Below are 27,944 nucleotides of genomic sequence, written 5' to 3'. Positions count from 1 at the left end.
GTTGCCCACCTATCTGCCAGCTCTGTCCAACTCCAAAACCCCAAAATTTGTTACGGAAAAAACAATATCTTTGCCATAAGTTGGTTTGGCATAGGCAATCCATGGCCTAACCTACCAAGCCTCTGGTACTGGACACATTCTTCATTGGAAGTACCCGTTGCACAACGGAAAACTCGCCTTCTAATTGCCTCGTTACCTATCCGCCAAAACTAACGCACACGAGCTACGGTTCTGAGACAGCGGTTGTTGGAGTCCTAAAGGCGTTTCAGTTCCACTGTTTGAACAGACCAAGCCTCACAGCCACGTAACAAAACATCTCGTAGTAAAGCCTTATAGGCGTGCTCTTTGAGATTCAGAGATATACAACTTTGAGGCCATAGATGTCTCAAATTCGAAAACGTGAACCAAGCCTTGCAGATTCGTGCATTGATTTCATCTATTGCACTACAGTCAGGACTAATACAATTTCCAAGATACGTAGGGCGAACAAAAGAGCCAACAATTACCAGCTTTCGCGAAACATACGTATTCGGACGTACGTTTTGTATTGAAGAGAAACTCATGAACACCAGAGAAATTCCAATTCGGAGTGTGTTACACGAAGGCCACTCCAGCGTCTCGTTTGGTACGATATTTGAAATTTTTCAATTTATTTTCTTGGAGTAAGTTTAGTCATGAGACTGTTGAAACATCATCGGCAACCAACGAGCGGTTCTCTGAGGCCAAAACGGCAGGCGCAGTTCATGAGTTTGGGCCAAACTTGTGTTCTACTTGCACCAAAACTACACTCATTTGAACAACAATTAACCTAATAAGTATAAGGTGCGACTGTGTGTGTTTACCAACTGAGGAACTCGTAGATCCAGAAGTTAGACGAATTTATTTGAGTTTCATTCTGAAATCTCTTCAAACTACTTCATCATCACCACACTTTTGCAAAGAGGTGGGAGTTTCCCTGTGGCATGGAGCTGCAAGGCCCATTCAAGTACTAAATGTCAGACCAAACAGTAGCACTACTTGAATCCTGGAGAAGTGTCCCCACTGCTGCCGAACGTAACGTGGCCCGACGAACTATCAGACTTGAAAGTGAGCTGAGCGTATCTGGTGGATACGACAGCCGAGAATGCCAGAAAATTATTTCAGTTCATCCTTTCGACTTGGCCCCGGTAAGCCACTTGTAAGCGAAGCCATCAAGGATCAGAATGGAGTGACTATGCTGAAGAAAGAACACATTGACCGGTGGATCGGGTATTCCGAACAGTAGCTGTCGTGGCCACCAGCTTCCATCCATTTGGAGCCCATAGTTGACACATAAACCTGGACAGCAAACGTGAATCCTCCTACGTAGTCGGTGTGTGATTGTACATGTCATTTCAAGTACCACCGGATGACCTCCCAGCCGCGTATTTCAAAAATGGTGTAAAAATCCTCAGTCTGTGCTTGTCTGATCTGCTTGCTTGCACTTGGGAAAAGGATACTGTTCCAGAAAACTAAGGTGAATCGGTGACGGTTCCCGTTTTGAAAAAAATTAGCTTGTAGTAAGTGTGGTAGCCACCAGGGGGTTAGGATGTTTTCTGTCGTAAAGAAACTGTTGGTTTGTCGCTTTATGATGGCTCGTGGAGCACTCACTCGACAGCTGTAAGCAGGATTCCGTCATGGAGAGGGTTTATATGACCATATTCTCGCAATTTCACCAAACCCATAAACAACCCACAATTTTAGTATTCTTGGTTTTCTAAGCAGCATTTGACTCGGTTGTCCAGTAGGTTAACTGGAATGCTCCAAGGGTTTCTGAACACAATGCATTGTTTGTGTTCTCAGACTTCCGGACGTGTGCGAGTATATGCAGAACTTTATAAAAGCTTCCACACCCAAATTCAGTTGTGCCCACTCTCTTCATTCCTTTCTAATTTCTTGATCAATGAAGTGGTGAGAGGAACTCTGGAAGCTCTCTAAAACCCTGGTATTCAAGTAAATGCTGACGAAGATCTTTTCGATCTGCAATATCCAGATCACATTTTCCCCGTCTTTGAAGAGGAGAAAGCGCAGGTGTTTTTGGATGAACTGGGCAAATTCATTCAGTCTATGTACTTGGCACTAACAACTTAACTTGATAAAAAAGCATGAGCCGTAAAGTATCCTTTTCCAAACCGCTCGTTTGGAGCTTATGAGTAGTGCCTGACACTTCTCTCCAGCTTGGTGGCTGGCTCATCACATAACGTAGCCAGATGATCAGCTATTCAGTGCATTTCATTGCCCATAATGTGAATTACTGGTAGTCTCAAACAGGCACAAGGCTGCTCACTGATACGGAGATCACAGACATTTTAAGAGCCTCATATATGAAAGGTATGAACCAAAGTTGACATATTAGTCTGGTTTCTAACCGCTCAATGGAACCGCTCGCGCATATCTCAATTACTCACCAATAACTGAGTTTCTGGCTGATATCATCAGTTGTGAACTGTGGCATCGATGGAGGAAATCTATCTCAGCAGGATCGTAAATTGCACGCTCACAACACATCACGAAACACACCACCTCAGTGATAAATTCCTCATGTAGTGAAACCGCACGTTGTTTCATGCTAGCCTATGTCTAACCTATCTTGCCATATCTCCTTCTAAACTTCTGGTACAGTTCTACTTTCATGTAACTTTGAGGACTCAGAAACGAAAGGTGACTTTTTTCACGATATCTTTTTAGGTATAGCTTACCCGGGCAATCCATCGTTAAACGAAAAAATCTAATCGAGAGGACAACAATATGTTTGACGTTTAACCTGTTCGCAAATGGTTTTTAGGGTTTTGGTAAGAACTGATACCGATGTACAGTAGTAAAACATACAGACAGAAAATTTTGAAAATCTCTTTGTCCACCTAAAGTTGTGATCTTAATGAAATCAATAAGACGTGACTGCCGTGAAGCATACTTTGTTTCTGTCCATTCGTAGGTTTATCTCTCTCGTTTGCGTCATCTATAAAGTTCCCCAGACGACTCTTTCTGTTTTGTCACGTACCTCATAATCGATTGTTCGTTATCCAGAACAATCTGCTTTGGTAATCACATACATCCTCATTTTTGATCACTGTAGCAATTTGAGGTAAGTTTTTCTAACACGATTAGCGTGTTCACTCATTTTCTTGCCCAAAACCCACTACCCCGAAGTCACTTGGACTGGAATAAAACATTCAATTTGTTGAGCAAAGTGAATAAGCCAAATGAACTGAAGTTTTTGATACGCATGTGGTTCAATGATGTAGTTAAGTGAAACTGCCCAAAGCGTGCTGCTTCAGTGAACGCTTTGGACCGCTCCCGGCCAGCTTTCGGTTTGAACCCTCAAAAATTGATTCTTACATTTCGGTTGATGGTTGTATCTGATAGCCCCTCAAAGAGTAAATCCATGGGCGAATTCCTCACTGATGTGGGCCAGTTCACTAATTTCTAAACTCCGTGCTTGCTCCATGAGTAGAAGAATCCTTGAAGTAAGCGACCCATAGCTAAGGGGTTGGCCGCCAGCTAGTTATAAAGACTTTGTTAAATAAACATCACTGTGGGCTGACAGCACAGAGGTGAGACATTGGCCATGAATTAGTCTCAAAAGCCTATGATTCTCAAGTCATTTTTTTAAATTGTTGTAGAAGAGAGATTGAGGCTTTGTGAACGAAACAGGGGTGGTTGCAGAGATAGAATAAACGTCTGCATATGAAACCTCACAAATTCGATGGTTCCGATTCGAACAAGTACGGTCTCATTTCGAAACTTCGGTTGATAAGTTGTGTCCTGTTTACCAAAACGATAAGCAGCTTGCCATAACGTCATATAATGACCCTGGTTAGATCGCTGTCAGTTCCTTGGTCGGTCAGGAGGTGAAGAGCTGAAAGACCTTGGCGCGGCTGGCATGACATTGATCGTGAAATCATCCAGTGCAGTTGGTACGGGCGCCGTATCGTGGGTGCCATACGTGTTGCACGAATTCCATGCATTACTAACAAACCCGTTGGTGTGTTCGACAACACAACCTCTTATGGCATCATGTAACCAACTGATCAGCAGGCTAGTGAAATATGTGGTGCACCTGAGAACGTCATACTGACTGCTGGCTACATGATTGCAGAGAAATAATAAACACCTGATTCAGAAATCACTGATTCCCATCGTGAGTTTAACACAATGCATTGCGTTATGTTCAAAAAGACATAACACAAGCACCTTATTGTGACGTCATGCGATGTCACTGTCGAAGACCTAATGCGTCATTTCTTTGGCAAAAAGGTGGTTAGAAGCTCATTTGTGCAGTCCAACAGTGATCAAGCGCAAATTTATCAGTAATTTGTGCAAATGAAACTTAATCTGACCAGAAGATAATCAGATAGGAAACGTTGCTAGAAACTTATCTCATAGAAAGTGAAATTAATGGTGTTCTAAGGGGACTGGTCTGAAGGTTTTATCTTTGAGTGCCATAGCATTCCAGTTTGATGTTGAATTCACTAAAGTGCACATCACAATCACTCTGAAAGGAATGCAATAACGCGACAGTACCGTCACTTCAGTTCACTCAGCTCAGACAAACAAGCCACGGCAAGAATATTTCCAATAACAGGCAACCAGCTGAAACAGAATGCCAAAGGGTTAATGAATGGCTGCCAAAGTCCAGTCGTGGTATAAGTACCGTCCACTATTACTTTGTTGCGAATCCAGAAAGTACCTCATAATACAATACCTTAATGGCCTGATCGCATTCCAGTATTTGGTGAAAGGTATGAAACATGGAACTTCTTCAGTCTCAAAGAAAATGACCTATCCATCTCCCGCGTAGCCTACGAGAAGTCTTGGGTGGGGTGGCAAACTCTGTACAGCTAGAAAGGATCTAAAGAAGGAACCACTGTGTTTCTGTGCTTAGCTGACATGACAGGACACGGCTGTTGCTAAATCTGGGCCCACAGTACGAAGTCAGCAGGAAAATAGGGATTTGAAAAATGGGGCCCTCAATCCGATAGCTAAATGATCCAACCAACGAAAATATTTTGATAAATGTACCACATCCTTTAATTTGGCTCAGTGGCGTTAAACTAGGGATTCTCTCTCCAGAGTTATCTTTCTGCACGATTTGTTCAGCTGTTGTGAGTGAATAACCGGAGGCGAGCTTTGTCTTATATACCTTATCAAGCAAGAAACAGATGTAACTGAAATCTATCCTCAGTAGTGTGGCTAAATTGTTTCCTCACATTTCTTTCAATGTCTCCCGGTTTAGCTGCTGTTGTCTCTAACGAGGGCGTACAAGATGACGATGAATACAATCCGACGACCTTCTGCTTTATAAAAATTCGCACTCGAGTCACACTATGTATGCTCCGAAAAGTTAAAATGTTGCCACACAACCGAGCGCCACCTAAAGCAATGCAGTCTATTCATGTTTTTTGGACGTTTTCGGGCTGGTGCAGTTATCCTATGTGTCTGGTGTCACTATGGTTGATGAGCTGCTACAGTTCAACGTCCGCTATTCACAGGGACTACTCTGCTCGATTTTTGTCCTATTAAGTGAAAAATCCCGAAGAGGGATTCGCCGCTCAAGAATCATTTTATGTATGTTCGCCTGCTTCCTACAAATAGCCAGGTAGGTAAACCGAAACAACAAAAATAGGTTTGGGTTAAGACGAACCAGGTATAAACAACTAATATATTTGGATCCTGATGGTGTGGCCTGGCCTATCCAACAGCGAATAAGACCGCACGATTACTGGATGTCAACCGATCAATTAAATGCAATTCGCCTGTCTCGTCGGAACGCCAAAATGATTATCTGCCAAGCATGTGCAAAGTGTCTGTCTATTTGGGCCAGGATAACAGTAGGACTGGCGCAAAACACTTCTGTGCACGTTACTCTGGTGTCTGATGGTGGGGAGCGGCTGCCCAAGCTGCACAAAGCTGTTAAGGTCTAATGTTGCTTGACAGTCTGGATGACAGTGAATGTTGTGTTATTATCTAATCAGTTTCCCGATGTTGTTGATAGCCCGTGTAACCGCATATTTGTCTCTTTTTTGGATAGACTGTGACTTCTCCAAATTTAAGAAGACAAACGTAAATGCCACACTGGGATACGATGATTTTTACGTAGAATCACCGGGGTTTAACACTTACGTCAGCATCAAATCGTCGATAGCATTCACGTACCGCCCTTTCAGTCGCAGTTTCACCTCCAGCATTTTTACCGTTCCAGCAAATAACAGGTAATTTTAAGTGAGGGGTTAACAGAGAGGCCAGCAAGTTACGTCTGTGGAGTATAAATGAATCAAGGGGCTAGTGAGACAACTTACCATGTTCTGAAGGTTAGCTACTCAACATTGTAGAGTAGAAACTTTAACAGACACCCATCAAACAAAACAGGAGAACTTCGCTTACGGATCGGTATGACCGAGAAAAAACTGTGTTACAATGAAACACAACCTGTTGGTCTTCTTTAGTTGCAATAAGGATATTAACGGGTGCGGTGAGGGTCTTCGCTCAAAATTCGAACTCACTGTAACGTCTTACTGGCTTGTCGTCGATTTTTTTTTCAGAACACAAAAGCATGACGTAAAATGGTTCGGCTAGAAATTGAAAAATCCATTAACTCCTACTTTTCACCGACAGATAAATTCCGTCTGCTTTGCATATACCTGTGTATTTTGTGGCATTGCTTCACAGTCACGTAGTGCAAACAGTCGGTGCATGTCTGCCCTCATCGAACAGGACCACTTTTGCGATTCTGCTTCACAACTATCCGACTTTGTTTAGGCTATCAGCTTTTTCGGAGCGATATGTGGATAACAAGATGACGAGATGAAGCACCCACTTCGACTCTAACAAACGTTTGGCACCGTTTGGGAAAGTAAATCCAAGCGCTATATGCGCATCAAACCAAGCAATACAGAGGATTGTTGCAACGTGGTGTTTTCAGACCCAATGACAAGAAGTATAATGCACCTGATTCTCACAGAAACATCTTGTACTTTTTTATGAAAACATCGCTTTAACTGAAATTTCTGTCCATTATTTTGTTTAGATATTTAGTTTTAAGACCCAATGACAAGAAGTATAATGCACCTGATTCTCACAGAAACATCTTGTACTTTTTTATGAAAACATCGCTTTAACTGAAATTTCTGTCCATTATTTTGTTTAGATATTTTAGTTTTAATTATGAATTCAAGCCATATCATGGTCTATTAGTTTAGGTTCCAGAAGAATGGGCCTTTTCATTTAAAGGTTGTTTGTAAAAAGTTGTCAATACAAATTGCCTGCATTCCCTCCGTATTCTAGGCGTTGTCGCAGCTGTTGGCAAGTCTGAAGCATCACAGTTATCTCCAGTTGATCTCCTATCATCTTTATGGTTTGAATGCCCCAATATGCCGAAGGATTCACACTCGGTGGCCTTACCAGACAGATTTTCGTACACTTGACAGACGAGCTTCATTGAAGCTTGGCTATTATGAAGCCCAAACTTCAACCTGGGTTGCCTTACAGGGCTGTTGTACTTGATTTTCAAAAAAAGGCTTACAATGTGGTTCATCCCGAAGTACCAGCACTCAGCATCAAACAGGCTTCCCAGCACGTCACTCAAAACTTTAATTTAGCCGTACTCATGGGTATTTAGTTCGAATAAACGGCTCACAAGTAGTGCATTTCCTTTCCAACTGAACACAAATGAAGTAGTGGTTTCTCTAAAAATGATATCACACAAAAAACGTTTGAAAGTAAGGCACGGATTTTGCTTATGGCAATCACCGGCGCTATGCGTTGAAGAAAAATAAGAATTCCTCAATGATACAGTCATCAAATGCCGGCGAAAATTTTCATATTTGTGCTATTATTTTTAAACCGCACTCTATGCATCTTGAGTGCCATCTTTATTCAAAGCCTTGTACGTTTTTTGCAGCGAATTGTTTGATCAACAAATTAAAAGACCTTTTTAAGTTCGTCATACTTTTTTGCGAACGGCAGCTAAATTTTTTGTTAAAAATGCCAAATGTCACAAAAAAGCAATTTTAAATGGGATAATCGTAATTACTTTGGTCGAATTACACTCCGGACTACAGAAAAATATTTTTTTCCGGTGCGTTTTCCGACAAATTGTTTGTCCAAAAATTACTTGCGAATATTCTTACGAGGGCCAATTACTCAGATATATCAGTAATATATAAATGACCACAGCAAGTTAATAGTTTTGGTCATGGACACTGACTGAGAGTGCCTCACCCATACAAGAAGCACGATCGGAACCAATAAAAATGAACCGTTTGGCGTGCAGTGACGTAAGCTGGGACACAGCTGAAATTTGATCTAAAAAGCACCAAAGGTAGAAGCTGCTTTCTTAATAAGATTTGACCTGAATTTTGTGGAACTTGTTGGACTAGTGGTTTTACGCCTGAGGGATCCGGATGTGACTATGGACCTATATACCATCCATGAAAACTTCTTACGAATACGACGAATACGACGCAACTACAGACGGTGTCTCATCCGCGATGAGGTAACCTCTAAGGCTTTTAACATAATCTAACTCAATTTACTCAAGTATCCTGCCGCGGTGAAAGCTGTTTTTTTGACAACCAATCAACCCCAACCAAAAGCAACATCAAGTCATTGTATTCACATTTGTATAGTATATAGCCTCTTTTTCTCCCCCCAACCAGAGATATCTGGTGTCTTCAGCGATAAAGTAGACTGAATAACTACCCACATACGAATTTGGGAATTTTCCGGGCCCAAAAGGCACATCAAATGGCAAGACAAAATAACAAACAGGCTACCATAATGACCGTGCGAAAAAAACCAGTATATTGCGTCTATCAAATAAAGTCTTACTTTCAGTGATTCAACAAGTTAGTTTAAATATCAAATGCGAATGCAACGAAATATAAAAAAGCGAAACACCTAATATCCTTATTTAACTAGCCAACGGACATCTGAAATAAGGGAGGTCTGTAGAAAACTTGGCAGATTCAACAAGTTAGTTTAAATATCAAATGCAAATGCAACGGACATCTGAAATAAGAGAGGTCTGTAGAAAACTTGGCAAAAACTGCCAAAAATATAAAAACATTACGGAAAAGCTACTTAACAGATGAGTTTGTTGAAGAAGTACAAAATTGGATTCTTTTAGTTTGAGGCTAGTATGATTGCCTTTTCATTATGTTGCGGTTAATGAGAGAACTGTGGGCGCTAGGGTGTATGAGTGGTCCTTTTTGTATGTTTTCTGTTGTATTGTCGGGCCGAAATAAAGAGAACTATCCTACCTGAAACATGAAGCGGAGACTTATGGGAAAATTTAGTATCCTACTTCTGTCGGAAGCATCGTTCAAATGTGCAGTCATTTCAACCAGGTTGAGAAATGCCTATCCTATCCCTTGAAGGCTGATTAGATAGGTAAAATAAAAAAACAGTGTTTGCGTACTCTTTTAACCGAGAGGATCAATTTGCAGAACCAACGTTCAACCAGTGTGTACATAAGTAAGGGCACTCTGTTTCCTCCAGAAACTCTTGAAGCAGTCGAACTGAGGAGCACTGCTTATTTTAAAAATATGATGCCATGACAGAAAACGTTTATACTGTATTACATAATCACGTTTGTCACGGTCAACCCCTAGGCTGTAAAGTTACCTACCGATGAAAGTTTGGAGATATTCAAATCGAGATCTATTTGCGTCTTACTTTCAGTGATTCAACAAGTTAGTTTAAATATCAAATGCAAATGCAACGGACATCTGAAATAAGAGAGGTCTGTAGAAAACTTGGCAAAAACTGCCAAAAATATAAAAACATTACGGAAAAGCTACTTAACAGATGAGTCCGTTGAAGAAGTGCAAAATTGGATTCTTTTAGTTTGAGGCTAGTATGATTGCCTTTTCATTATGTTGCGGTTAATGAGAGAACTGTGGGCGCTAGGGTGTATGAGTGGTCCTTTTTGTATGTTTTCTGTTGTATTATCGGGCCGAAATAAAGAGAACTATCCTACCTGAAACATGAAGCGGAGACTTATGGGAAAATTTAGTATCCTACTTCTGTCGGAAGCATCGTTCAAATGTGCAGTCATTTCAACTAGGTTAAGAAATGCCTATCCTATCCCTTGAAGGCTGATTAGATAGGTAAAATAAAAAAAACAGTGTTTGCGTACTCTTTTAACCGAGAGGATCAATTTGCAGAACCAACGTTCAACCAGTGTGTACATAAGTAAGGGCACTCTGTTTCCTCCAGAAACTCTTGAAGCAGTCGAACTGAGGAGCACTGCTTATTTTAAAAATATGATGCCATGACAGAAAACGTTTATACTGTATTACATAATCACGTTTGTCACGGTCAACCCCTAGGCTGTAAAGTTACCTACCGATGAAAGTTTGGAGATATTCAAATCGAGATTTGCTCGATGAAGCTACATTAATATAAATAAGGTTAGAAATAAATAGACGGAGGCGAATTGGTTCAAGGATTTCAGTTTGCACTGTAAACCTATTAGCAGTGTTGCATAAACCGAGAAAACGCTCGCAAGGGGACGGCCTGTCCTCGGACACCGATAGAACCTAAAATCTGACGGCCCATTAGCAGAGGTTCGGTTGACTCCACATACATATCTTGGCGACTTATATCTGAGGAAATGTGCACGTCATCTTACTTAATTCTGGGGTTTCATCAAGGAGTCAGTGATAAACGTTCTGCTTGCAGCTAAGTTTTTCCATTTACAATTAGGATGGCTTGTTGGAACGTTTGCCAAGCACACTGGGTTTTCTGTTTTACATTCTAGGGCAAGATTTAAAAACAGTTTAATTCAGTTCCTTTGTATCAGGATTTGAAGATACGTGTATTTTTTAAAGCTTTCATCGTGGCATTTGCTTGTCTAAGTTAAGAGAGTGCAACGGCTCGATTTGTCGTGGTTGGTGAGAGAACTGGTGTGATTCCAAACAGAGTGTCTGTGTTTCGTTTGATTCAACCACCGCCATCACGTCTAGATAGCTCAAGTTGACTGGGATGTCAATAATTCAAAGAATATCAAGTATGACAGTAGATTTATGGTCTATTTGGCAACATGGTTTGATTTCTGACCCGTCCCCAAATTGAAGAATTCACTGAATGATGGGCCACCAACTTTTTAATAGGTGGCTGTCAGTTTCGCTAAACAGCGTAATGAATAAACATTGTTCTCATTATTGCACCTTACTGGATGGTAAAGCGGCGCGAACATCACTTGCAGCAAACACTCTAAGCCCACTTTGTTAATGGCCCAACTGTGGTGCACCAGGTCTTGGGAGCAGGTCTTAGAGACATTGTTTAAGAAACCAGCAAAACCTACATTTTTCGAATCCAATTTGTGAGTGTTTGAGGTGCGTGAACATTGAAATAAGTAAGTGGCCACAACATTTTTATTTTTAGACAATAGAACTGTCACTGAGCTTTCCGTTACATAAAAACTCGTGGTCAAACGTGGACAGGTCCAAATTTGGAAAATTGATGAAATTTGAACGTGACAATCACCTATTGACACGAATAAACTACTCCATATTTCCTCGGATAAATTGTTTCACCGTGTGCAGTTTTTTCTCCCATTTTTACCACCCATTTACCGCAAGCTCGGCAAAAAAATGTTTCCAAATTCAAAATCACTTTTTGTTTTTAGCATCACATGCATCCTACACGGTCAAAAAACGCAAAAGGTATATTCCGGACATTCATGACTTACGGACTGACAATCAAATAACATTTTGATCCACGTCACTGTGATAGCGAGGTTGAATCGTCGCAAGAAACAAAAAGCATGAGAAGAACGCATACCCATAAACCAACGTGTTTCTCTTCCGGTATTACAAAAATGATGCAGCCTCGACAGATTTTACGTGCACTGAACTAGTCATTTCTTTGATATCATAACATCATATTATTTCTGGATTACTTTTGGTTGTTCAATTGTAGCGGTGCACGCCGTCTTCATAGGTGGTTTCTTGTAACTCCACAATATAACAGTAAATTTAAAGGTTTATGGAAAATGACGCCAGTTCTTGTGTTTTGGTCACCAAATGTTTTCATATAAGGGGAACAGGAAAAATGATAGGACCAGGAATTTTTTTATGGGAATATCCCTAGTACTTCTTTGCTGCTTCAAGTTGGAAAACAGTTTTAATCATTTTGTTTTCAGAGAAAAAGTAGGAGACTTGAGTTTTTTGTTGCAAACTTGCAAACTACTAATGAAGCAACCTTAATTCGGTCTTCCCCAGGTAGACGTCGAGTCATGCAATCTGAATAGTAAACACTGAATAGTAAACACTGTCAAGCAGATGCCCGAAACGATTTTATATCAACCGACACTACGTCAGCCACCGAAAGAAAGAGCGAAAGAAGCTATACTGGGAGAAAAAATAAACATACAACGTTGAATGCCATAAAAACATGGAATTATTCATCTCTATGCTTACAAACCTTCCACTTACTTGTTTATGCGATAACCGAGCCAGAAACCCCATTTCTTCACCATGATGCCCGGATTCATCCAGCCTATCTGACTAACCTGTGCTCGTATTTCTAGAATATACCGCTTTTTTTCAAGTTGAGCGAGCGGCCCATATCTAAGCTAGATTGGAAGCGTACGGGTTTACCTACGCAAGGCCTGTCACCTAATGGTTGCGCAATTGAGTTTTCTCGTTGTGGTACATTATACAAATGAAAAAACTGGACCATTGAACTGGAAAAAGACACCGGAGAGGTATGCGTCATTGTTACTAATCCATTCAAAGAATAAACATCGTGGAATCTTTATACATAAGATCATTTTACGGTCGGTAGGTCGCATTAGCATTTCTCACCCCCCAACACAAGTTTTCTTTGTGAAAGCTCAGGAAGACATACTGAAAATGGGATAGAAAATACAGGTTGAAGGCTCTAAGTTGACAAGCAGTCAGTGCACCTAGAATTAACGTTGTGTACTAAATCTACTTCCTCACTTTTTTGTCAGAATTTTGACCTGGAGGACGAAAGAGACCATTGATACAGTTTGGCCAAAGGCCCAGTTAGGATACAAGACTCGGATTCGCTCATTCACTCTTCGTTTGACCATAAATTTACTAATTCAGACTGTGGTAATTTATATGCATGGTTTGTTTAGAAAACATCTACCATCGGGGCTAGTCTAAAATGGCTTGATTGTTGCATACACTCCATATGAAACGTTTGCACCTAAGCGGAATGAACTCTGTGGCTCATCTATTGTACTAATGACGAAAGCTATAGTGTTCAGTCTTCAATTTTCCAGTTTGGTCTGCTCCAAAATCCCTCGAAAGTTGGGTTGGATTATTAACACATGTAGTTCTCATCCTGGTTTAGAATCCATGCAAATGAACATGTGCGCGGGACCTTTACACTCCACACCGAAACTAATAAAACGTTATTGCTTCACAATAGGCGTATGGCAGGAAGTCTATATTTAGGCACATAAATGCATACAGACATTCCATTTTTTACACTTAAACGATTGCAACTGAAGGTAAGTCAATATACCGTATGCTGCAAAATAGCTTGGGCGAACAGATGTATTCATTTGGAAGTATTGCACTTATTTAAACTTTCGTGCTGATGGGTGGTCACCGTATTTGAGGCATAAAATGAGCACTATGTACTACAATGTCGGAGGTGCACATAAACCGTTCAAGGATTAGACTGCAAGTGGGAGTCGTACGCACTCCCTGGGCATACGCTTGGCTGTTCAATTTACTGGTCGACTTTTCCAGTGGGATTTTGTGACCCAGTCATTCCAGATAACCCATAATTCGTAATCTGGGTCTTGAACAGTAATGAAGCATTCCGCATACACACCCATTTGTGCACCAATTCGCCTTCCTCGGTAGATGTATCTGAGACCCAGCTGAATCCCTCACTTATGATATTCAACAGCTTTTTGCGTGGTATCCTTTATGCAAACGATGAAGCGTGTTCACCACTGGAAGGATTCGATCGATACAACCCAACGCTCTTTCTTCGGTGGTGCCACAAAAATATACTTTGCAGTTCAAGGTCATTTCGCATCTGGGTGTCAAAGTGACACAATGAGAGGGAAAACGCGGCGCCATGCTTCACTGCAAAAACAAGTAGCATTACTAATCCTCACCGAAACCTTTCAAATGGGTTCTGAACCGAGTTGACGGGCATCTGGTATATGTTTCCATTAATAATAGTCACTGAATAAACATTTTATAACGTGTTCAAGCCCAATCTACTTAATTCAGTCGGAATATCTTGGTGTCCAAGCTTACCTTGTACCACTGCTAGCAAGGTCGGTAGAATAGTTTTGCGCTCTCGGCAGTGCAGACATATGCGTCCTGGGTGAAGTGACCTAAGGGGTCCACGTGAAATGCTTGCGAATTATCATACTGGATCGCAGCTTAGTGCTTAATCCAAACTGCAGCTACAGGTATTTTATGAGAAGAACCGATTTGCGAAGGTTCATTAGTTAACGCCACACGAAGGAACCTTACTGATATACGCAGTCAGTGCGAAGATCACGTGGGAAGAGTGGTTGAGTAGTGGATAATTGGTCATAAGCAAAGATGCGAAAGCCGAAGAAATATACTAGTATGTGTGTAATATATGTGAAAGTAAAAATGAATAAATAGAATGAAACTATTAGAAGTCAGAATTGTGGATTAGTGAAACAGAACCTGGAATGAAAACTTAAACCCATAGTTAACAGATTAACGAGAAACCGGTCACTGATTGCCTCCGTGCATTGCCGTTACATCAAAGTGACGTCAAATACTCCATAAGTCTCATGTCAATAAACAGCAGGGCTTTGTTTAGCTGAACAGTAAATAATGGCTACCTTTAAACCGAGGTATGCATCATGGTTTTGGTTAAAACGTTCTAAATCGATCCAGAGATTTCTCAACCAATCTTAAAATGAGCCTTATTCGTTGGGTTAAGGTCCCGAGCGCCATGAATAAAAAAATCGTTTAAGTGTATGTACACAGTTTGAAAATCTATCCGAGCATTTTTAACACTCAGGCAATACAGCAAAGAGAAAATCCTTTGGCGCGATTCCAAGTTTTTGTATTCAGCTCGTCGAAATGAACAAATTCCCGTAAACCCGAGAGCAAGATTCCATAGAATCAGGACCTTTGGAGCTATAAGGTTGGGTTTTTATTAAGTGTTGAATATTAAACTATAAGGTTCCCCTTGCCATAAGTAGTTGGTAATAGTTGTGTAGGCCACTTTCATGTAGAAATGAATACTTTATGTCATGCTAAGACCTTGATATCAAGAAGCATTAGGTGGCTTCTCTACGGTGCAAGCGGTTGAAGAATATAAATAGTGAATAATTCAGCCGGGGTTAGGACCAGTCATCCATTTAACCCAGCTTAATTTCCAAATAAGTGTAGATCGCCATCTGACCACTTGACTCCTCCGAACTTGCATTCCTTGTGTTTGAGGGCGAATTTCACAGAACTACATAGAAATATTTGGAAACGATCTAAGCGCTGATTCCATTTTCCTCAATCCTAAGGTAAAGTATCTTGTCTCATCCTTGTTGGAGATGTAGGATTTATTGAGAAGTATAAATAACCCACTTTGTGCAGCTTGAAATTTTGTGGTGAAAAAGATATATGGCGTTTTGGATACCACAAGAACTCAGGCTTATCCCCTTTGGGTCGGACGGACCCAAAGTATAAAGAAAGACAGCAGTTTTTGTGTGCCCTTCTTGAAATTTATTGGATGAACAAGCTAGCATTCCTGGCCTACAGGCACGATTATTTTGTGTAACAAATATTCCGGATCGACTCAAAGAATTTGTTCGATTTTCAATCATCATTTTATTTTGCGTGTGAGGACAATAGGTCTGACTCCGACTTTACTAATTGTACTTAATTATATGGATAGACCAGTTGCAGTACGGGGCGTTCACTTAAGTCGTCGAATATCGACGTATACTGGAAGCCGTAGAAAGTGTTACGCCAATATTTATGAGGAATTGGTCCATTCCAATGAAAACTGAGATTGAAAAACACATTTTGTTGGCGCCAGATGACCAGGGTAAGCCCTCGATGAAATGGTCAACTAAGATAAACAGATGGATATTACTTCAAATAACGTGTGACCCCTCGTGCATTTCCGGAACTGATCAACCAAGGTGCATTTTCAAAGTACAGTTCACTAGCTTTTACGGCTGCTTTGCCGCTATGCATATGCTGGAGGGGACGGGCTACCCCATTCGGGGTTTATCTCATTTTCAGATATCAGGCCTTGAGTAGTTTGGTCCAGTCAGTGTACAACGGTATGTAAGTCGCAACCTTGTGCAGGTTGCATGTTCCAAAGCATGCAAGACCGATGAAAAGTTCGATGAGTGAGTGGCTTAGTTTATGTAACATATTCTTCGTTTGCCTCTTTTAGATAGACCTCAGTCCGGACAACTGTGTGGGGCTACAATTTCAAAATAGAAGACGGGAGCCACACAAAATTGAATACTGAAACAAAACCAAACGATGGTTGACGCAATAATTTTGCTTTCTTCCATATTCTTCACAGCTGTTCCCGGTGAACCATTTGGTCCGGAACTTGTGAGATTGACAGACAGATGGCCAAGCTAGTTTAACCACGTCAATATCCTCGACAGAATCATTATTCGTTCCCACAAATTTGGGTTCATAATTGTGGATGGATGGTTAATGAAATGCACATGAGTGGGAGATTCACGTAAAGTCAATTAGAAGAACAACATAGAGCAAGCATAGAATACCTCTCTCTCTCCTCTGGAGGCGAATTCCAAGACACCTAATGGAAAGATTTTTTCGGATTTATGATCGTATTCAATTAGACGAAGCATTAACAAGACGCACCAAAATCGCACCAAATTCTCTACCAAGGATCAGTCCTCATACAGATGGAAGATACTTCACTCTCAAATGGTGCTTACGTGTTTCTTAGATAATATTCAAACGAATCCATCATCTGTGACAGACTCATGATAACTTAATCAGTGATACAGACCTCCATGAGCATATCTAACCACCACTGTATTTAGGGTACTACGTCAGCTTACTCGGTTAATACCAAGCATGTTTGTACTTGTTTCGGCTCGCTGCTATTCCTTTGCTCAACAAAAAAACTAAACTCAGACAATAAACAAAAACATTCAATCGTGGGAATTAGATTTTCTGATCGAGTTGAGCAATCACCACTAAAATTCAATTTTTAAGTTCCATCTGTGAACGACAGTAATGAGTTTGTACGCAAAAAACAATTGTTTGCTGTTTTCAGTCGTCAAAGTGCACATTCAACACAAAGGATATTGCTATTCTCTGTTCCGTCACTTCTCGGTCGACCGGTGCTCCACACCAGCCGTCCGGCTTACTTGGCGTGTTTACACGAACGGAGGTTGCCAAATCAACAAGCTGGAAGTTGTAGTTGTTTACTAGGCACGATGATAAATCTGAGTTCAGTGCTCTGTTCCGATGACATCTGATTCGTTCGAACTATTCGAGTGATCGAAACAAGTCTTGGTAAGCACAATTCGTATAAGCTGACCGTTGCCGAGCATTCTGACTTGCTAGGTGCTTCCCCAAGGCAGATTTGTTAATAGAAGGGTCTGATCGAACGACATTCTTGCCTTTTGCATGGACTTCTATCCGAACGAGTTAACTCTCAATAAAGTTGACCGGATGAAATCCAAAGGTTTTTCTTTATCAAAAACGCATCGGATTCGAGATATTCATGAACAAAATTTTTACCAGCCTCTTTGGTTATGGTTCAAACCTTCTTAGGGGAACCAACGGTTATCAAAGTGTACTCATTTGTCACAATCGCCCGGGCCTTATATTTGGAGTTGTTCGATTGAGGACGTCCTTATATCGTCACACTCATGCCTATCAGATATTTATTACAATTTGTAAGGTGACACTGAATGTAGCCAATCCCAAAGATTCCTTAATATATCGGACTTTTCCGCAGATTATGAGAAACAGACCAACATGAGTACTTCACAAAGCAACAAACATCAAATCCTTCCCCACAAACCATGGTGATAGCCAGGTTCCTCGACTCACATAATGTTCACTCTAATCTGGAAAGTGGAAACATATTTTCTTGTCCCCACAACGAACGGACAAACAGATGTGCCGTAAGATTTTATTTTTATCCAAAAACTCTCGTCAGGCTAATGACGCACGACTTAGAGCATCCTAGAAGTGTTGACCAGTAAGAATAGCTAAAATCCCAGTATTGTAGCTGTCAGACTTGTGAAATTCCCTATTTTAAATGTGACCACTTTTGTCTGTTAAATTTTCTAATTTTGATCAGTTTGAGGAGGCAGTTACTACGCTGCGGTAAGAAAAACGAAGCTCTAATCAAATACTGGTTAAAAGGAATGTTTGATCATCAAAAGTACTGTGCACAGATTCCCAAAAAATCAATGGCCACGTAGATCAAACTCACCTGGAACGATATCCCCGAATCCAATGGTTGATAGAGTGACAAAGCAAAAGTAGGATGAACTTATGAAATCCTTTTCCTCCCAAAATGTGAACACTGTTGCTCCAACAACTATGTACACAGCCATCATGCATAGTGTGAGTGAGATTGGGACCGCCACCTTTTCGGCTTCAACCACTGGGGGTTTGGTCTCACTGGTATGTATTCGACGTTTATTAGGTTCACTGGATACCGAATGCCGCTCTTGTTTTCTTTCAGTCAAAACTATCTGGCTTCCTGACTCTGCAGTGGACGAAGGCAAGATGGCCAATTCATACAAGCTGTCACCATAAGGTGCGTCTACCTTCTTGTCTGTAAGAGGTGGGGGAGATTTTGTCTCGGTTGAAGTTGCAGACGAGGAAGAGGAAGAAGAACCGGAACGATGACTCCATTCGCGGTGTCGATGGTTAAGATAGGGACTAGGAGGTTGTTGGTTACTTTGTACGCTAGAGGGCATGTAGGGCCTCCTCGTGTTTTTGGCTTCTCGTTTGGCGCATCTCGCTTGAGCCATATCACGGGAAGTACAATGATATTGAGTTGAGCAAGCATCCCCACGTTTCATTTGGAGGTGCACCATATCGTCCATCGTGAGTGTGGTCCCGTACATGACCTGAGTTTTCGTGTGTGGGCTTGGGTATGTCCACGATACCGGTCCTGGACAGTGAGATGTGGATGTCTTCGTACTTCCTGAACTAGCGGATATCCTTTTCTCAAAACTAATATGAGACTGCTTCCTTGAGGGTTTGATAGTCCCGTTTGAACGACTGCAGCCTTTGCCCATTGAATGACAGGCTGGTCGGCACACTCGAACGTAGCACCCACGGAAAAGGCTTGCCAAGTAGTTGCCACTTGTTGTGAGATAGCAGAAAAAGAGCGGGATGCCAACCACTGCATAGAGTATGGTCATGATCTGGCCTGCCACGGTGTGCGGAGTCACGTGACCGTAACCTGGTTCAAACAAAAACAAATATATTTGGACAATCACTCTGGATATACAAATCGGTGTCAGAACACGGAGCATTTGTCAACTTTGTCTTGGCGCAAATCCTCAGATAAAGGGTGCCAAGCTTCATCGGGCCAAGTCTGGCCCCACCGCTGTCACCCAGACCAGTGTTAATTAACTGAGCTAAAAAATAAAGAGCAGTAAGACTTTATGTTTTAGCGGAGGAGTTTTCTTATATCACGGTGACGGTTATTCGAAAATCAAACAAATATTGCGCTTTATTCTGCACAATACCTAAACAGCCTTCAAAGATACTTCGTTTATGAAATGTTTCACTGTTGCTATGTAGCTTTCCGAAGCCAGCGTGTACACTGAGTCAACTAAAGTCCAATACTGCCCACGAATACTGCGGTTTGGCTTGTCAGCACTGCGTAAGAAAAAACGCTCTGCGGTCATAATTCCTTATCAGTAGGACATGACATCTCGATTCCGATATCTTAACAGGCAAACCAGATGTCTCTGCGTCTTTTTTTTATTTTAAAAGAACGTATTGTTTTGCACATGGGAAAACTTATCAGGAGGAGATTGGAGCAGAAGGCCTTCGGGAACGACTGATAAATGAAGAATAATCGAATAAGAGAACTAATCCTTTCGTATATTTAGAAAATATCTGAATTGACATCCACGCCACTTAAACCAAAGTGAAACTTATTTGCCCACACTAAGGAAACTGATCTCAAGGCTAGAGGATAAGACCGCTGAAGGCACGGAGTCAAAGTCACAGACGGCAACCAATATTATACTAGACAATCTGGAAAAAATCCCACAGGACTAAAGAAACAACGTGGTCATCACCAATATCCAATCAATCTATACGAGATCAGGAAGGATACTATTTTGATACTGAAAATGTATATATTGTAGCACACAAACGTATGGGGTACGGGAGGGAAATTCAAGACTCACGCTACTCTGCAATCGATTTAGCCAGCTGGCATACTAAAACCGACCCTGTCTACACACCGCAACGAGCAAGGGAACGCAAACTTACACTGAGTGAGTCTCAGCCATCAGACTAACGGACCAGGAAGCGCGACTCACTTTGGAGGCAAACGACAAAAGGTCATGGCTGAGGTAGAGGAGAGGTCAATTCTCAAGGCTACACGTTCATCCCTCAACCAGAAGACAGGCGAGCTAACAGGTTAAAAGCGGTGATCATCCAAACCACCAGTGATTGGTCAAGGTTGACCTGGCTGAGTATACCCTATTTCAATCCATATGTGCTCAACAGCATTGCACTTCCACTCACCAAGCCATCTCAACTCGTAATGAAAATTTTGCAACCAAACAGCCAAGCTCAGCAACAAAACCAACGACCATCGAGGTGTGATGTGGTTTCTCAAGAAAGGAAAGTGATCTCCCCGGTCTAAAGTTCTTTCTTTCCCCATGTTGAAGTACTATATATGCTATAAACTGTATATGCTATATAATATATATATATACTACATAGTATATACTACACTGTATATAATATATATATTTACTATACTACTGTAACGGTGATATTATCGAGGGGGAGGCACGCGAGTAGTATGTGTGGTCCGTGGAATTTCGCTTTGCGTCTTTTGAAAAGGGGAGATCTTCTGCGGAATTCGTGGAGTCGCCTTGTAGCATTTGCTTGGATTTGAACGAGGAATGATTGGATTCAATGAATCTCCAGAAAAGTTCAAGAAGACGCGTTCAGGAGAAGATGGATGTCTAATTTTTTAAATAAGGTGCAAATTAGAGTTTTGCTTTCCTGTCCAATGGTCTGTAACCGGTCAGTTGGCATTTCCTAATAAATAACTCCGCAACGAAGGCATTCTTCCCTTCACTACTACATACTATATACTACCTGCATGTTCTGAACCGGCTTCATATTCTCGGGAACGATTGTCAACGTCACACAAACTGTCTGATTTTAGGGCCTGCTAACCATTTTAAGACTCCTCAGGAACCAAGTATAGATGTGTTCTTTTAGTCGTCAACGTTTAATGCAACAGTAGAAAGTCCGAGTCCCGCTGATGACGGGCGACTGTAAGTCTAACTAAGCGAAATATACAAGTATTCATCGTGTCAAACGGCAAACGGATGGACTGCTTAGAAAGCGCACTAAAATCCATGCTAGTCTCTTAAGTGTAAACTTGCCTGACAATCGATGTATGCAGGCCAAATGAACTGGAGTCAGTAGCCAACAAGCTGAAAATACAACGAATGCCAACGATGCCACCGAATCCATCATCCTGTTTCCTAGCTTCCTTAACTTCGGCACGATGATGAGCATTCCAATTAACTTTACGGTGCACATATCCTCGCTATTGGCTTAGAAGAAGCTAATCAACTAAGTAGAGACTGGTTGATATAGCGCAATGGCATTGTTCTATACTAGCGTTGTTTTAGAATAACGCTAGATAACCTGATAAGGAAGCTCCATAAAGGCCTGCATGGTACGTCCACCGCATTGTAAATGAAGATCACATAAGGGCAAATCCTAATGCAATATCGGGGGCCAAAATTAGCGCAGCATGATGAAACGATTCGGTCATGAGATCTCAAAACGTATACTATAATTAAAAATAGCATTCACGTTCGCACTTCATTCCTTTATTATTCACTCAACCTTTCATCCCTTCTTTTTCTGATGCTTTAATGGGGGCGAGTTAATTTGCTGTCATTATGGGGATAATTCGAATATGGAGTGACGAACAGCTCAACAATTCAGATTGTCATCCGTAGCCAGCGGGTCGCATTGGGGGGCGAGAGAGAGAGAGAGAGAGAGAGAGTGGATTGCTGCAGGTGAATTAAAAAGTGTTGTGTGATCACACCTATTGAAACAGAAAAGGTAAGCCCCTTAAAACATGTTTGAAAGTGACGCTGTCTCGAATACCATGGCTAATATCGATCTTTCACCACGTTGTGGATCGTACAATTGGTTCTGGTTCCAGTAATGTTTGACCCTGTGTTTGGGAGTATCTATCTATCCATGCAGAGATCTAATTGAACAACTGAATACGCAGTTACACTTGGCGAAATGCGCTTATTTGCACACTAAGTTGGCGTTAACAGCAGACTGAACTGAGAACATGCTGAAACTATCGTTTATAATATTCCCCAAATGCACGTACAAAAATTTAGTCTGACTCTTGTTTCTGTCGGTATCATGTGACCAAATGAATCAATCAGCTGTTCTGCCATTAAAAGAGACTGTTCATCGGTATACCAAACGGGTCAACTTCGATCAATCGTCAGCGTAGCGACCCCAATGTGGCAACTACTGCAGTAAAAATAAAATTCATGCACGCATCAGCGCAGGTTCAACAATATTCCAAGACTGACTTCCTACATGGATCTTTGGTACCGACTGGAATATTACTCTGTCGAGGCAAGGCAGAAAAACGTCCGCATGTTGAGGTCATTATTTGTTGAGAACTTAGAGGACGACCAGAAGCTCAAAATCACTATCCATTGCTGATGTCTTGCCGAATTATTTTTACACTGAGCAACAAGGAATCATCAGTGAAAGACTACCCACGCGCTCAGATTTGGAGTAACATCACCGTCAGTTGGCTGCACAGTCTCATTGTTTAAAACTGTCGTACCACCATAATTTGTTTGAAAACCTAATTGTGAAGAGAAGGGTAAAAGTGGATGGTAGTGAGATCGCTGCTAGCCGAGATGGATGCAATTCCAGACACTCATTCAGGAACAAGAATGCCACTGACATCGACTAGCACCCATTACATGCAACATCTCTAATCCTCCACGTGGAGGATAACGCGAACTCTATTCTAGAAAGTCAGTCACATTGACAGCAGCCACGATTTCTGTATTCGGTTTCACAGCCATCTGCCAGGCCAAAGTTCGCTCACCGTTCTGTTTGCGCCACTGGAAACTGATCGCGGAAAACCGTACCCATCTCGGCAAATCATGATCCCGTACGTGCAAGACAGCAACTTGGTTCACACGTCCTTTAAGACTCAAGGATGCGCCGCTTTACTACCATAGATGTTTCAATCTAACAAACACCATCTGAGACTTATATATCCGCGCACCAGCCTCATTCGTCACACTATAATCGCCTTTTTCAGTTTACGCGATATGTTCCCAAACACAAATTTTACTCTTTCGATTGTAAATGGTACGCTAAATTGCTGCATGTCCTGGGGTCCAAACCTACACTTTGTGAGTGTGGAATGTATGGCAAAAGATTTAATTCAGTTCAACCGAAAACATTTTTCTAGTGTTTTCGCTCAACTAATGGATCTGCGAGCCCCTGGGCTGCTAGGCTAGTTACCTGCCGCCTATGGGGCCCCAAAATGCAAAGAAGTGAGGCCAATCACATCGTCAGTGTTCATACAAGTGTTCCAAAAGGAGAGATAAGTTGTTCAGTGAGCGGTACCAGCGCCATCTCATGGCGACATAGTCAAGCTGTATAGCAGGCTGTTGGAGCGTACCATGTAGTCAAACTACTTAGACCATCAGAAGTTGTTACCCCGTGAAAACAGCCTGCGGTCAACCAGAAATCAAACCAGGCGTTCACCGTTGTCCGTATGAACAAAGTTTCGTTCAAGCAGACCACCCACTGAGAGTTAGGCGCGTTCAGTCTGCCCAAGTGTGCACTCAAATCCTCTGCAACCGCACAACTATTTGAGCTTTTAACCCACTATACCATGGTGCCTTAAACTGTTGGTGTTGAGTGGTGCACTGATCCTGCGGCCACGTCCAGTGGGAGTCGAATGGAGCAGTTAAGTTTAGAGACATACCAACAATAATAGCATCGATAATAGGTTGGTAACGAAGAAAAGTCACCTGAAGGAGAAAGCATAGAGACACCAGAAGTAGCCTCCATTTACTAATCCACCCTATTGTGTGGTACGCAAATCCAAATCCAAATCTGAAGAGACAATAAACTATTTTGGTCAGACCTTTAACCACTGATCAACCTACTGTGAGAGGCTCTGCACTGCCGCAAGCAAGCGCCTTAGTATGGCTGAATTGGTCGTGGAGACGGAAAATCTTCAGTGCACTGCTACGTCTAGATGCTTCGCGAAGCACGTTTTTAGGTCAGAATATACATTAAAGCCGCTGGTTTGCTTCGTGAATTTTCGGAAGGCACTGGACTGTATACTACTTAGTATTCCTTAACCAGACACAGAAAAGGTTTGCGCATGTTATTCTATCTTTCACTTGCCATAGGCACAGTATGTTGCATGTATCCAACGACACAAGTCATTTATATGTCTCCACCTCGGAAGCCTAACCAGTTAGGCAAATTTATTCTTTTAGTGTTCACCGTATTTGTAACAGCTAGCGATTTATCTAACACGTATATAGTCTTTAATGATTCCATTGTCGCCCGAGGAATGTACATTCACACTTATCTCAAATGACCACTCACTAGGACACTGATTTATCTACCAGATTTGTCGGTTAACGCAGTATTCTATTAACTCATTGTCTTTTCATGTACCGGTGAACAGATTTTTGTCTCTGCCCTTGTAGGTGCATAGAACCAGTCACTTGAAAGGAAGCAGTACCGAAAGCAGTCAGCATTGAGTCTGTTGTTGAACAATCACATTTGGTTAGGTCTCTTTTAGGTCGTGTTGAAATGCTCGAGCATTAGTTCAAAGCTCGAGGCAGTACATCCGGTTCACTACTGACTCGTAATAGCGCCTGTATTCAAAGTATTACACCAAACCAGCTTCAAAATGTTGCCGCTACAATTTGCCTCCACCAATCACTGAATGGATGGCTATGGATGGTTGGGTATACAGTAACTGCGCGAAGAAAAGACACCGTACTAACAAGTGTTTTATATCCCTCTTTGGGGCTGGACTAAATTTTGAATGATGGCAGGGAACGCCAGGTTAGACCATCAAAGTAAGCAGCCTTCTCTAGGAGTAGTTTGGTTTTTGGGATTTACTCTCTATTCATAATCATATTTTCGAGCTTAATACCTTGGAATCTTCAGAAAAATGCAAGCAACCAGTCAGAAAATGGTGCGTGACTGTTCATCAATTCTAGAGGAGGACCTGATAACTGTGGAAGCAGGGAGTCGTATTTTACCTGGGGTACTTGGGGGTACATGCATCAATGGTTACATTCAGTTGGGGAAAAATATAACTAATTAAGGAACCGTTACAAACAGTCTGCAAACATACTCCATAAAATAGGAGACGAATTTTCACAGTCGTGGTGCATTGTTTGGTAAATTCACAGCGTTGATTACGTTCACAGAATTTCGTTCTGGTGGATTCGTCTTATTTTTCCGTATTTCCTCTCAAGATGTTTATTCGTTGTACAGTAACTAATTGCAGTTCCTGATGTAATCCACTTGATGATCTGACCGCAAGGGCTCCAATCTGCGTCTACCATTTTTAAGACCTTTTGACCGGTGTATTCTATTTTTAAATGTTGGACTTTTAGGAAAACAGCTGAGGGGCGGATGGTAATTAGTGACATACCACACGAGAACCTGGGTAAATTAGCTATATGCACACAAAGCACTACGAATTTTTTTTAACCAAAATTACGTTGCAATTAGTCAAGTTATTGCAGATTTCCAATTGTGTGACTGAATTTCTCCGTTTGCTTACTTTTGATCTCCATCTACTAATGACGTTTGAATCTGCAACCATCAAGGACACAGGCTGCTGTATCTACCTAATAACCCAGTGGAAGTATGGAACACGTGACAAATACATCTTGAAAAGATCGTACATTCGCCCTCAGCTTTGAATCCAGACAGGGCCAAGCGGAAGGATCCATAATTTGCTGCACTAAATCCAGGGTGTATACTTACACCTGGGGGGTTCGTAAAGCAAATGACATTTATTAGGTTATTGTGCACTAGTTACCCAATTAACCTGGTTCAAACGCCAGACACTGTGCACCACTCATTGTGAGTATTTTGAATTCCAGTCTGATCGGCCCAGATTCAGCTCACAATTTCGTTTAAAAGTCGGAGTAATTCATCATTCCGGAAGTTAAAATAGTGCGTAAACATGACAGTTCGATCAGTAAACCGAAAGTTGCACTAGTCCACCACATTAGTTTTGGCATAATTGTGGGTGAGGAAACAGAAGTAAGAGGTTGTGAACTGCAGCTAAAGTTGCCAGGAGAGCCTGCGATAGAAGACACTTGCGAAATCGACGGCTGATTTCGAGAATTTGTTTTCTAAAGTACGGAGTTTTTGGAAAACACATGGGTTGTTAAATTTTGTGCACTTGTAGAATCCAGGGGACAACATGACGCGGCGGGCCCTGTTGACCTTCGGCTAGTGTGATACAGCAAGGACGAGAGAAACAGTAGCCGATGCCTTTGCTTTTGTCCTTAAAAGCCGGACATTTACCCTGGTGCAAAGGGATCGTTCTCTTTGAATGAAGCACAACAATGGCATGTTAGATGCAAGATTCCAAGGATTGCAAATTTGAGATGCCTGTAACTGACCGAAAAATGATTAAAATCCATTTGCAGTGAGAAAACTGTACACACCGATTCCAAGAAAGTCTTGAATCTTAGCGAAGATGCTTTTTGTTCGGCTTCCAAAAAGACAAGCGTCGCAACTTTAGTTTGTGGTAATCCACACTGGTTATTGTCTTCTATCACAAATTTACACTTCGAAATTATTTCATTGCCATTATTATTATTTTTATTACTAATACTATTACTACGAACGCCGTTATGTTGCGCTAACGACCGCTTAAAAGTAATGCATTTGACTCTGTGCTAAGAAAGTAATCCTGGCTTTTACGGGGCGCTGTCAGTTCTGCCGATAACACTCATGCTTACCCGGTAAGGCCTTTATCTTATGCATTTGCTTAGTCGGCTTCCGTGGTCTTATTGCTTTTCAACTGTTTATTGCTGAGAGGTACATTCGATGATTTATTTATAAAGAAATACAATCCTTACCCATTTGTGGGTGCTCAGTCTGTAAATATGAAGTTTTTTCGGTGTTTTGGTCGTTCGGTGCAGACCATTTTCGGAATCGGAGCGAAAATTTTACAGAGAGGTGAGTTTGACACAGTCGTGCAGTTGGAGGCCAACAGAGCCACCAAATTCTGTGATGCTATACAATACCGCGCCTGCTGGATGAACTGCGTTTTTCGGAGACCACTTTCCCAGGGCTTTTTGAGCCATTCATCCATGAATCCATTAAAACCTAGACTAGAGGTGAAAAATCATACAACAAATTCATCTTACGTTGGTACATCCTCCGAAATCGACCGAAAAGTCTCGAAGCAGGTGGTTACAAAGTCAGGTGGCGCCAATGTTCACCTTGTTAGTTTGATTTTACTGACAGACATTTCAGTACAAAACGACACCACTAGATTGGTCCCTGGAAAGAAGAGTTAACAGTACATTTTAGTACATTGTTTTTCGCTATTTTATTGTCCTTCTTTCTAAAAAAATTTCCAAATGATCAGGACTTTGCAGTGGACGACAAATGTTACTACTGCACGTCTTTCAGCTTAAATATCGA

The 27,944-nt window shown here is 41.5% G+C and overlaps 1 protein-coding gene across 1 annotated transcript; it reads right to left on the bottom strand.

Annotated features, from left to right (window-relative positions):
- Positions 1 to 18,445: 18,445 nt before the first annotated feature.
- T265_12769 (hypothetical protein) lies at positions 18,446 to 19,601 on the bottom strand (the record flags this gene model as incomplete). The annotated part of the gene is made up of 3 exons (XM_009165388.1): positions 18,446 to 18,723; positions 19,198 to 19,428; positions 19,466 to 19,601. Coding segments are annotated over 3 exons (597 nt in total), but the record flags the coding sequence as incomplete, so codon positions are not given.
- Positions 19,602 to 27,944: the final 8,343 nt, after the last annotated feature.

This window comes from Opisthorchis viverrini (genome assembly GCF_000715545.1).
Source record: "Opisthorchis viverrini unplaced genomic scaffold opera_v5_14, whole genome shotgun sequence".
In the NCBI taxonomy this organism is placed as follows: domain Eukaryota; kingdom Metazoa; phylum Platyhelminthes; class Trematoda; order Opisthorchiida; family Opisthorchiidae; genus Opisthorchis; species Opisthorchis viverrini.
Note: the sequence above shows the minus strand (reverse complement) of the source record. Positions and strands in the feature narration are given on the sequence as shown.